Source organism: Oncorhynchus nerka, linkage group LG15, assembly GCF_034236695.1.
Source record: "Oncorhynchus nerka isolate Pitt River linkage group LG15, Oner_Uvic_2.0, whole genome shotgun sequence".
Lineage (NCBI taxonomy): Eukaryota > Metazoa > Chordata > Actinopteri > Salmoniformes > Salmonidae > Oncorhynchus > Oncorhynchus nerka.
The window spans coordinates 24,915,201-24,928,184 of NC_088410.1; the positions used below are offsets into that span (position 1 = coordinate 24,915,201).

At 44.8% G+C, this 12,984-nt stretch overlaps 1 protein-coding gene and 1 long non-coding RNA gene across 2 annotated transcripts in view; one reads left to right on the forward strand and one right to left on the reverse strand.

Annotated features, from left to right (window-relative positions):
* Positions 1-12,984, reverse strand: part of LOC135560148 (uncharacterized) — a 630,141-nt gene that overhangs the window by 590,294 nt on the left and 26,863 nt on the right. The window lies entirely within an intron of this gene.
* crebbpa (CREB binding protein a) overlaps positions 1-12,984 on the forward strand; it is a 70,414-nt gene that overhangs the window by 14,128 nt on the left and 43,302 nt on the right. The window contains 1 exon segment of the mRNA XM_065001338.1: positions 4,183-4,784. Coding sequence (XP_064857410.1) covers positions 4,183-4,784 — 602 coding nt within the window.

Here is a 12,984-nt window from a genome sequence, read left to right on the forward strand (position 1 = left end):
ACCGTGTACTTTGTGGTTAGCCTTCAAAATACAAGTATGTCATTGATAGTGATGCAAATTAATACAAATAGTAGAATTATGTCATAATGGAATAGATCATGCTAAACGAGGTTGGAATGTTATATATAATCAACAAAATACAATTTTGTTAATTTGACAATCTGAAATCACACTGGATTTATTATACTTCAGAATTACATCGGGTGCATACATATTTCACTGTACAGTCTTACCTATGGTTTGTGGATCAATGAAATTGGGGTATCAGTCTACTCAGTGACACCCAGAGAACATAAGCGTTGTAGCTCTTATTGCGAGACTCTGAAACTGTGAATTTAGCCACATTTATTGTCAACCTATGTGTACTGAACACTATTCCCGAGGAAAAACAATACTGTGTGGATGTTTTGGAGTCTGATAACTCTGAGGAGGATGTTGGGAGAAAATGTCTTGGGTATTGAGTAGACTGATACCCAGTTTCATTGATTCCCAATACGTAGTTAATCCTTAGGTGTACAGTGCAATATGAATGTCAATACACACAATAGGCTGACTGGGGAGGTGATTTCTCACAGTCCCGCGATAAGAGCTATAACACTAATATTTTTCTTAAACTCTTCAGTTGTGTTCTGTGGTTGTCACCGAGTAGACCTCATTTCATTGCTTCACTTTCCATCCTTGTTGAACACGATCTGGTCTAAATATGGCATGATTCCACCAATTGAAACCTTCTGCATCACTTTCAAAGAGGTACTTTTATTTTGAAGGCAAACTACAAATTCCACTATTGTGCCTAGCTTCACAACACACAACCCGGTCCGGTCGAGCCTTGCTAGCTGGCTGCTTATAACGTTAGCTTTTGGCAACAGTGTTAAGTAGCTGGCTAGCTTTATTTTTATGAACAGAAGTAAAATTTTAATAGTCGAACAAGTGGCTATCTAGCTAATACTTACTCACAAGGATTAATTGCTAAGAATAATAAAAATGGCTGCAGTTTCCACTGGTCATTGTTTTCAGGCTGGTTGTATTGGTGCTAGCTAGGTACCAAGCTATTCAGAACACACAACATTCTATCGTAGAACTGTGTCATTTGATGTGTCAAATAGTGTTATTTGACTGTCTTTTTTTTTTTACATGCAAAGACCCAAATGGCATTCCATAGTAGTGTTTATTTATGTATGTTGTCCAGCATGACAATGTCACCAGCCATACTGCTCGCTCTGTGCGTGAATTCCTGCAAGACAGCAATGTCAGTGTTCTGCCATGGTCAGCGAAGAGCCCGGATCTCAATCCCATTGAAGCACGTCTGGGACCTGTCGGATTGGAGGGTGAGGGCCAGGGCCATTCCTCCCCAGAAATGCCTGGGAACTTGCAGGTGCCTTGGGGGAAGAGTGGGGTAACATCTCACAACAAGAACTGGCAAATCTGGTGCAGTCCATGAGGAGGAGATGCATTGCAGTACATAATTCAGCTGGTGGCCACACCAGATACTAACTTTTGATTTTGACCCACCCCCCCTGTTCAGGGACACATCATTCAATTTCTGTTAGTCACATGTCTGTGGAACTTGTTCAGTTTATGTCTGTTGTTGAATCTTGTTATGTTCATGCAAATATGTGCACATGTTAACTTCTTGCGGCGAGCCATGCCGGATCCGGTAGCGTAATCATAGCCTCAAGCTCAATACCATAACGCAACGTTAACTATTCATGAAAATCGCAAATGAAATGAAATTAATATGCTAGCTCTCAAGCTTAGCCTTTTGTTAACAACACTGTCATCTCAGATTTTCAAAAATATGCTTCTCTACCATAGCAAACTAGCATTTAGCGTTAGCATTTAGCGTTAGCTTTAGCAGGCAACATTTTCACAAAAACCAGCAAAAACATTCAATAAATAATTTACCTTTGAAGAACTTCGGATGTTTTCAATGAGGAGACTCTCAGTTAGATAGCAAATGTTCAGTTTTTCCTGAAAGATTTTTTGTGCAGGAGAAATCGGTCCGTTTGGTGCGTCACGTTTGGCTACCAAAAAACCCCGAAAATTCAGTTATCCAAACGCCAAACTTTTTTCCAAATTAACTCCATAATATCGACTGAAACATGGCAAACGTTGTTTAGAACCAATCCTAAAGGTTTTTTTCACATATCTCTTCAATGATGTATCGTTCCTGGAAGTATGAATCTCCTTCTGTATCGCATGGTACAAGGATTGCCACTGGGAATTACGCACCGACTTAGACAAAGGACACCGGACGGCCCCCTGCAAATGTAGTCTCTTTTGGCCAATCTTCCAATGATATGCCTACAAATACGTCACAATGCTGCAAACATCTTGGACGAACGGCAGAGCGCATAAGCTCGTTCACAGCATATTCACAGCCATATAAGGAGACGTTAGTAAAACAGAGCGTCAAAAATCCTGATCATTTCCTGTTTGAAGTTTCATCTTGGTTTCGCCTGTAAGATCAGTTCTGGGGCACTCACAGATATCTTTGCAGTTTTGAAAACGTCAGTGTTTTCTTTCCAACGCTGGCAATTATATGCATAGTCGAGCATCTTTTCGTGACAAAATATTGCGCTTAAAACGGGCACGTTTTTTAATCCAATAATGACATGGCGCCCCCATAGGTTGAAGAGGTTAAGTTTGCTGAAAAAAACACAGTTGACAGTGAGAAGACATTTCTTTTTTTGCTGAGTTTAGGTATGCACGTCATACCGTGCTTTGACATCGGTTTTGCACATTGGCGTTAAACAAGACATTGGGCCGATACCGATGTTGGCATTTTTAGCTAATATCGCCCGATTCCTATATATTCACTGATATGTCGTGCATCCCTATTTACCATTGCGAAAACATTGTCAGTTCCTGTCTACTTAAGGGGATGGCTCTCACATAGACACCAATGCGATAGCAGCTGGGTCTGATCTGCTCAGTTCTTTGACTTCAATTGAACCAGGAAAAACCAGCGCAGGGTTTTCTATTTTCCTCCCGAGCTGGATGGCAGCTCTTCATCCATTGATACCGCTGTTGTGTGAGGGGGAAAAGGGTAGGGAAAATGGAGAACGAACTGTTTGCTATTTTACCCAAAATTGTTTGTCAACCACTTTCGTAGTTAGCTACAGTGTTTAGACAACTAGGCAAGAACACTTTCTTTCCCGGACATGCTGTGATCTCAACGGTTGTATGCAGGAGTGCATGTTCGCGAAAGGAAACGTGTGGTGTTGCGGTAGTTGAGTTTTTCGCCGCTGCGTGGATGGAAACAGACGTGGCAGAGAGCTGTTCCGCAAATACCGGTCCGTCCTTAACAAAGTTACGGTATACTGTTAAAGACTAGTAGACCTATGTTAATGAATCAGTTGTTGATCTGTTCTCTTGATGTGTGTCAACCATAGTAGTGTGATACTAATGTCATAATAGTTAGTTCGCCAATAACCAGGCATGTTGAATGAACGGTTGCCTAGTAATCAGACCTAACTTGATGGACTAAGTCGGGATGTAGATGTGAAACTAACTCATATAGGGCTACTTCAGTTGTTTCATATTCCAAATAGCATACAGTAAGCTACTACATTGCTTCCAGTGATTTAATCATTTAGAATTTTCTCCCCAAACAAAATGAAGCCAGTTTACTTTTTCACTAGACTATGCACATAAAAGCAGTACTTCTGTGTTGGATATAATTTAAGACTCTTAGTTTCAGGAAATGGCAGTTACAGGTTTTTCAAAAATGCTAAATGCTCCAACTTCCTAAGGGGAAGTTGACTGACATGCGCTGAACCTATACCCTACCCAACCTTAGGCCTACATCAGCACCACCTTGTCAGAAAATCCTGGTGAGAGCCCTGACAGTGCATTTAAATGTATTTCTAGTTAGCTCCTGAAGTGCAGCCAATTACCAGGTACCATTAAGTCTATAGCCTACCATTCCTTCTGCGGCAGTCTTCTGCCACATTATTAGACAAAAACAGTGCATTTGCCTATGATTTGAGCAGTGTGGTGTCGCGGGGCCCGGGGGTGCCACCACTGCGCTGAAGTTGTTCTCATAAAAATGATTTAGGATTTGCAGGTCTGCGATAGGCTGGCTGAAACTGTACTTCAATGGCACTTACACAGACAGGAATATCAGCCCATGAATTTTCATGATATCAATCCATATTATTAACTCTTCCTCTTCTACAGTGGATCTAGGCTCCTTATCATGGGACGACCTGGAGAACGACCTGCCAGACGAGCTGATCCCCAACGGAGGCTCTGGCCTGGGGGGTATGACGGGGGGCGGAATGCCCTCCAATGGGGGTAACGTCAACCCTGGGGGTCCTGGACCTCTGGGCTCCAAGGTCCCGGACGCAGTGGCCAAGCACAAGCAGCTGTCAGAACTCCTCCGGGTGGGTAGTGCCTCTGGTCTCATCGGGGGTGCTGGAGGAGGAACTCAGCCCAGTGGCATTGGGGGTCAGTTGGGTGCAGCACACGGGAAGAGCTCCTTGGGTCAAGGGTCGCCGAAAGCGGGGACCGGACAGAACTTCAACCAGTCTCTGGGGGGCCATGCCGGGATGTTAGGTCAGGGTGGGCAGCACCAGCCGGGCCAGGTGATAAACGGAGGCCTGGGGCTGGGTCCTGGAGGTGGACGAGGCCGGGGTCAGTACCAGGCCATGCAGGCGGCACCAGGAGGAGGAGTGGGCAGCTCGCTGGCAGAGACCCTCACACAGCAGGGTGGGCCACAGGTGGGCGCTGCCACCCTGAACGTTGCCGCCGCCGCCCAGCAGGCGGGCAACATGAACAAGGTGAGTCACAGGGCTGAGAGACTCACACAAACTACACTACACACACAAACTACACTCTTAATCATAGAGAGGCATGTATGAAATGTCTGTCTGTGACAGAAAGACAGGTCTTAAATGTGCCAAATGGTCAGAGAGTAGCGATATCTCTTTATAGCTCTTCTTTGTGTGTTGAATCATAATTTGTACAGGATCATCCATGAATTCTCAGCTTTGGTGCTAGTTACAATGGCACTGTGTAGAACAGATCCATCCTGATTGGGTGATAGCTCTCTGATACTGCTGGGTACTAAATCGGAAACTAATAAATGCCCTCTGCATGGGCCGAACCATTAAGAAAGAATCATGTCACATATGTTGCGGTCATGTTGGGAACTCGGAAATACAACCCTTTTACTGGGAAAAATGCATGTGAATGTCCCACCAACTCGTAATGCCCAGACGGCATCCCTATCCGCGTCCTCAGAGCGTGTGCGAACCAGCTGGCTGGTGTGTTTACGGACACATTCAATCTCTCCCTGCCCCAGTCTTCTGTCCCCACATGCTTCAAGATGGCCAACATTGTTCCTGTACCCAAGAAGACAATAGTCATTTACTTCAGTTACCACTGCCCCGTAGCACTCACTTCTCTCATCATGAAGTGCTTTGAGAGACTAGTCAAGGATCATATCACCTCCACCTTACCTGTCACCCTAGACCCACTTCAATTTGCCTACCGCCTCAATAGGTCCACAGACAATGTAATCGCCATCACACTACACACTGCCCTATCCCATCTGGACAAGAGGAATACTTATGTAAGAATGCTGTTCATTGACTACAGCTCAGCATTCAACACCATAGTGCCCTCCAAGCTCATCATTAAGCTTGAGGCCCTGGGTCTCAACGCCGCCCTGTGCAATTGGGGCCTGGACTTCCTGACGGGCTGCACCCAAGTGGTGAAGGTAGGAAACATCTCCACTTCGCTGATACTCAACACTGGGGCCCCACAAGCTTGCATGCTCAGCCCCCTCATGTACTCCCTGTTCACCCATGACATGCGTGGCCATGCACGCCTCCATCTCAATCATCAAGTTTGCAGACGACACAACAGTAGTAGGCTTGATTACCAACCACAACGAGACAGCCTGGGGGAGGAGGTGAGGGCACTCGGGAGTGTGGTGTCAGGATAACAACCTCTCACTCAACGTCAACAAAACAAAGGATGTGATCGTGGACTTCAGGAAACAGCAGAGGGCGCACCTCTCTATCCACATCGACGGGACAGCAGTGGAGAAGGTGGAAAGTTTGAAGTTCCTTGGCGTACACATCGCAGACAAACTGAAATGGTCCACCCACACAGTGTGGTGAAGGCGCAACAGTGCCACTTCAACCTCAGGAGGCCGAAGAAATTTAACCTAAAGCCCTCACAAACTTTTACAGATGCACAATTGAGATTATCCTGTCGGGCTGTATCACCGCCTGATATGGCAACTGCACCACCCACAACCGCAGGGCTCTCCAGAGGGTGGTGCGGTCAGCACGACCCATCACCGGGGGCAAACTTCCGGCCCTCCAGGGCACCTACAGCACCCCATGTCACATGAAGGCCAAAAAGATCATCAAGGACATCAACCACCCGAGCCACTCCGCTACCATCCAGAAGGCGAGGTCAGTACAGGTGCATCAAGGCTGGGACCGAGAGACTGAAAAACAGCTTCTATCTCAAGGCCATCAGACCGTTAAACAGCCCGTCATTAACAGAGAGGCTGCTGCCCACATACAACTTTAATAACTGGATCACTAGTCACTTTAATAATGCCACTTTAATAGTGTTTACACATCTTACATTACTCATCTCATATGTAAATACTGTATATTATACAATCTATTGCATCGTGCCTGTGCCGCTCGGTCATTGCTCATCCGTATTTATATGTACACTACCATTCAAAAGTTTGGGGTCACTTAGAAATGTCCTTGTTTGTGAAAGAGAAACACATGTTTTGTCCATTTTTAAAATAACATCAAATTGATCAGCATTAACAATGTAGACATTGTTAATGCTGTAAATGACTACTATACCCGGAAACGGCAGATTTCCGGCTGTAGTCAGACGTCTTTTGAAATCGGCGTGTCCCGTGTATATATATTTTTCTTCGCATATCTTTTTAAATATTTTTTTCAAAAACTCAACTTCTAAACACTCTGCAACCCAGCGCCGCCTCACTCAATGTGGTGCGGATCTATTTTTTTTCTAAAGTATTATTCACCTTGAATCCAAAATCCCCCAACAGAAGCTAGCCAGCTCACTAGCTACCAGCTAGTAGTCAGCTAACCACTGCTAGCGGTCATCAGCTAACCTTTAGCTCGGAAAGCTCTCGGCAGTTTGTACAACGCGACTCAAACCAGAGCATACCAGACCTATTTTCTCTCCATATCCCCGGATTCCTACCGCATACTCTGGACATTTTCACCTGGATCTTTGCAGCTAGCTAGCTGCTATCTGAGTGCTGGCTAATGTCGGTCCCGAAGCAAGCACCAATTAGCCTGGAGCTAGCCCATGCTAGGCCCTTTCTCCCGGCTAGCTAAAGAGGCCCATCAGCCACTCCTGGGCTACAATACCCAGACCCCTTCCCCGCTGATCCTTCACGACTGGACTACGACGTAATCTGCTCGAGGGGGTACTCCACTGGCCTCTACATCGCGACCACCCCTGAATGCCCATCCGGCAGCCGCATCCCGCTAGCTGTCTAAAGCATATTGGACTGTTAGCTGTATAGATACATTGGCCAATTTCCTGGGCCACTATACCAATTTTGCCAATTGGACTTTGACCCCTCTGCTACTCGGAACCCTACTAATCCATCACTACTGGTCTATCAATGTCCAAAACAGACTTTGCTCCATCGAGGTGTCCCTCTAAGGCCCTTCTGCTAGCTTGCTAGCCCCGGTCTGCTAGCTGTCCGAATCGCCATGTCTCCAGCCAGCCCAACCACTATTGATCACCCTGCTACGCATGCCTCACTAATATCAATATGCCTTGTCCATTACTGTCCCGGTTAGTGATTATTGTCTTATTTCACTGTAGAGCTGCTAGCCCTGCTCTATATGCCTTAACCTACCATTTAGTTCCACCTCCCACATATGAGGTGACATCACCTGGTTAAAACATCTCTTGAGACAATATATCTCTCATCATTACTCAATGCCTAGGTTTACCTCCAATGTCCTCACATCCTACCATACTCCTGTCTGTACATTATGCCTTGAATCTATTCTCTCACACCCAGAAACCTGCTCCTTTTACTCTCTGCTCTGAACGCACTAAACAACCAGTCCTGATAGCCTTTAGTCGTACCCTCCTTCTACTCCTCTGTTCCTCTGGTGATGTAGAGGTTTATCCAGGCCCTACAGTACCTAGCTCCACTCCTACTCCCCAGGTGCTCTCATTTGTTGACTTCTGTAACCGTAAAAGCCTTGGCTTCATGCATGTTAACATTAGAATCCTCCTCCCGAAGTTTGTTGTATGCTCTGCTTTAGCACACTCTGCTAACCCGGATGTCCTAGCCGTGTCTGAATCCTGGCTTAGGAAGTCCACCCAAAACCCTGAAATGTCCAACTATAACATTTTCCGACAAGATAGACCTGCCCAAGGGGGCGGTGTTGCAATCTGCTGCAGAGAGCCTGCAGAGTTTTGTCTTACTATCCAGGTCTGTACCCTAACAATTCAAACTTCTACTTCTAAAAATCCATCTTTCCAGAAACACATCTCTCACTGTTGCTGCTTGCTATAGACCACCCTCTGCCCCCAGCTGTGCCCTGGACATCACATGTGAATTGTTTGCCCCCCATCGATCTTCAGAGTTCGTACTGTTAGGTGACCTGAACTGGGATATGCTTAACACACCGGCCATCCTACAATCTAAGCTTGATGCCCTCAATCTCACACACATTATCAATGAACCCACCAGGTACAACACAAATCCGTAAACACGGGCACATAGATATCATCCGAACCAACTTGCTCTCCAAATACACCTCTGCTGTTTTCAACCAAGATCTCGGCGATCACTGCCTCATTGCCTGCGCGTCCGTAATGGGTCTGCGGTCAAACTACCACCCCGCATCACTGTCAAACGCTCCCTTAAACACTTCAGCGAGCAGGCCTTTCTAATCGACCTGGCCCGGGTATCCAGGAAGGATATTGACCTCATCCCATCTGTAGAGGATTCCTGGTTATTCTTGAAAAGTGCCTTCCTCACCATCTTAAATAAGCATGCATCATTAAAATGTTTTTTAACCAGGAACAGATATAGCCCTTGGTTTTCTCCAGACCTGACTGCCCTTGACCAGCACAAAAACATCCTGTGGCGTTCTGCATTAGCATCGAACAGCCCCCGTGATGTGCAACTTTTCAGGGAAGTTAGGAACAAATATATACACAGGCAATTAGGATAGCCAAGGCTAGCTTTTTCAAGCAGAAATTTGCATTCTGTAGCACAAATTTAAAAAAAGTTCTGGGACACACTGTAAAGTCCATGGCGAATAAGAGCACCTCCTCCCAGCTGCCCACTGCACTGAGGCTAGGAAACACTGTTACCACCGATAAATCCACTATAATTGAGAATTTCAATAAGCATTTCTCTACGGCTTGCCATGCTTTCCATCTGGCTACCCCTACCCCAGTCAATAGCCCTGCGCTCCCCACAGCAACTCGCCCAAACCTCCTTTACTTCTCCACCCAAATCCAGATAGCTGATGTTCTGAAAGAGCTGCGAAATCTGGACCCTTACAAATCAGCCGGCCTGGACAGTCTTGACCCTCTCTTTCTGCAATTATCTGCTGAAATTGTTGCAACCCCCATTACTAGCCTGTTCAACCTCTCTTTCGTATCGTCTGAGATTCCCATAGATTGGAAAGCTGCCACGGTCATCCCCTTTTTCAAAGGGGGAGACACTCTAGACCCAAACTGCTACATACCTATATCTATTCTACCCTGCCTTTCTAAGGTCTTCAAGGCCAAGTTAACATACAGATTACCGACCATTTCGAATCCCACCGTACCTTCTCTGCTATGCAATCTGGTTTCAGAGCTGGTCATGGGTGCACCCCAGCCACGCTCAAGGTCCTAAACCATATCACCGCCATCGATAAGAGACATTACTGTGCAGCCCTATTCATTGACCTGGCCAAGGCTTTTGACTCTGTCAATCACAACATTCTTATTGGCAGACTCAACAGCCTTGGTTTCTCAAATGATTGCCTCACCTGGTTCACCAGCTACTTCTCTGACAGAGTTCAGTATGTCAAATCGGAGGGCCTGTTGTCCGGACCTCTGGCAGTCTCAATGGGGGTTCCACAGGGTTCAGTTCTCGGGCCGACTCTTCTCTCACACCCCAAACTGTATTCATCAATGACATCGCTCTTGCTGCTGGTGAGTCTTTGATCCGCCTCTACGCAGACGGACACCATTCTGTATGCCTCTGGCCCTTCTTTGGACACTGTCAACTAACCTCCAGATGAGCTTCAATTTTTATTTTTTTATTCTTTAAATCTTTATTTAACTAGGCAAGTCAGTTAAGAACAAATTCTTATTTTCAATGACGGCCTAGGAACAGTGGGTTAACTGCCATACAACTTTTTTTTCTGTGTCCTCCAACTGCTCTTAAATGCAAGTAACACTAAATGCATGCTCTTCAACCGCTGCCCGCCCGCCCAGCATCACTACTTTGGACGGTTCTGACTTAGAATATGTGGACAACTGCAAATACCTAGGCGTCTGGTTAGACTGTAAACACTCCTTCCAGACTCATATTAAACATCTCCAATCCAAAATGAAATCTAGAATCGGCTTGCATCCATCACTCATGCTGCCAAACATACCCTTGTAAAACTGACCATCCTACCAATCCTCGACTTTGGTGATGTCATCTATAAAATAGCCTTCAACATTCAACCACCCACCACTGCGACCTGTACACTGTACACTTCATACTCGTCGCCACAACCACTGGCTCCAGGTCATCTACAAGTCTCTGCTAGGTTAAGCCCAGCCTTCTCTCAGCTCACTGGTCACCATAGCAGCACACACTCCAGAAGGTACAGTGGGGCAAAAAAAGTATTTAGTCAGCCACCAATTGTGCAAGTTCTCCCACTTAAAAGGATGAGAGAGGCCTGTAATTTTCATCATAGGTACACTTCAACTATGACAGACAAAATGAGGGGAAAAATCCAGAAAATCACATTGTAGGATTTTTAATGAATTTATTTGCAAATTATGGTGGAAAATAAGTATTTGGTCACCTACAAACAAGCAAGATTTCTGGCTCTCTTGAAACTAGGGGGCACTATTTTCATTTAAAAAAATAACATTCCCAAAGTAAATGGGCTATTTTTCAGGACCAGATAATAGAATATGCGTATAATTGACAGCTTAGGATAGCAGCTAGCTAGCAATATAGTGTTTTCTATCTGAGTATATTGAGTATAACAGAACTGATATTGCAGGCGAAAGCCTGAGAAAAATCCAATCAGGAAGTGACTCTTATTTAGAAACCTCTGCGTCCCTATTGAGCAGTGAAAGGGATATCAACCAGATTCCTTTTTCTATGGCTTCCCTAATGTGTCTAGTGTCACAAGACATAGTTTCAGGCTTTTATTTTGAAAAATGAGCGTGATCGACAACATTGCGTAAGTGGTCACCTGGTGACTCTCGGAGTGATTTGTGCGTAATAGACAAATGCGTCGATTGTTTCGCTCCTACTAAGAAGCCAACTGACCCGGTTGATATATTATCGAATAGATATTTGAAAAACACCTTGAAGATTGACTATAAAAAACGTTTGCCATGTTTCTGTCGATTATTATGGATCTAATTTGGAATATTTTTCAGCATTGTCGTGACCGCAATTTCCGGTCGATTTCTCAGCCAAACTTGAAGAACAAACAGAGCTATTTCGGCTACAAAAATAATCTTTATGGGAAAAAGGAACATTTGCTATTTAACTGGGAGTCTCGTGAGTGAAAATATTCGAAGCTCATCAAAGGTAAACGATTTAATTTGATTGCTTTTCTGATTTTCGTGACCAAGCTGCCTGCTGCTAGCTAGGCATAATGCTATGCTAGGCTATCGATAAACTTAACCAAATGCTTGTCTTGCTTTGGCTGTAAAGCATAATTTCAAAATCGGAGATGACAGGGTGATTAACAAAAGGCTAAGCTGTGTTTCAATATATTTCACTTGTGATTTCATGAATATGAATATTTTCTAGTAATATTTTTTGTCTGTTGCGTCATGCTAATTAGTGTCAGTTGATGACAATTCTCCCGGATCCGGGAGCGGTAGTTCCAAGAGGTTTAAGAGGCTCCTCTGTCCTCCACTCGTTACCTGTATTAATTGCACCTGTTTGAACTTATCAGTATAAAAGACACCTGTCCACAACTTCAAACAGTCACACCCCAAACTCCACTATGGCCAAGACCAAAGAGCTGTCAAAAGACACGAGAAACAAAATTGTAGACCTGCACCAGGCTGGGAAGACTGAATCTGCAATAGGTAAGCAGCTTCATTTGAAGAAATCAACTGTGGGAGCAATTATTAGGAAATGGAAGACATACAAGACCACTGATAATCTCCCTCGATCTGCTTCTCTACCATAGCAAACTAGCATTTAGCTTTAGCATTTAGCGTTAGCATTAGCAGGCCTCATTTTCACAAAAACCAGCAAAAACATTAAATAAATCATTTACCTTTGAAGAACTTAAGATGTTTTCAATGAGGAGACTCTCAGTTAGATAGCAAATGTTCAGTTTTTCCTGAAAGATTTTTTGTGCAGGAGAAATCGGTCCGTTTGGCTACCCAAAAAAACAAATTCAGTTATCCAAACGCCAAACTTTTTTCCAAATTAACTCCATAATATCAACTGAAACATGGCAAACGTTGTTTAGAACCAATCCTCAAGGTGTTTTTCACATATCTCTTCAATGATGTATCGTTCCTGGAAGTATGAGTCTCCTTCTGTAACGCAAGGAACAATGGTTACCGCTGGGAATTACGCACCGATTTAGAAAAGGACACCGGACGGCCCCCTGGCAAATGTAGTCTCTTATGGCCAATCTTCCAATGATATGCCTACAAACACGTCACAATGCTGCAGACACCTTGGAGAAACGACACACAGAGCAGGCTCATTCCTGGCGCATTCACAGCCATATAAGGAGA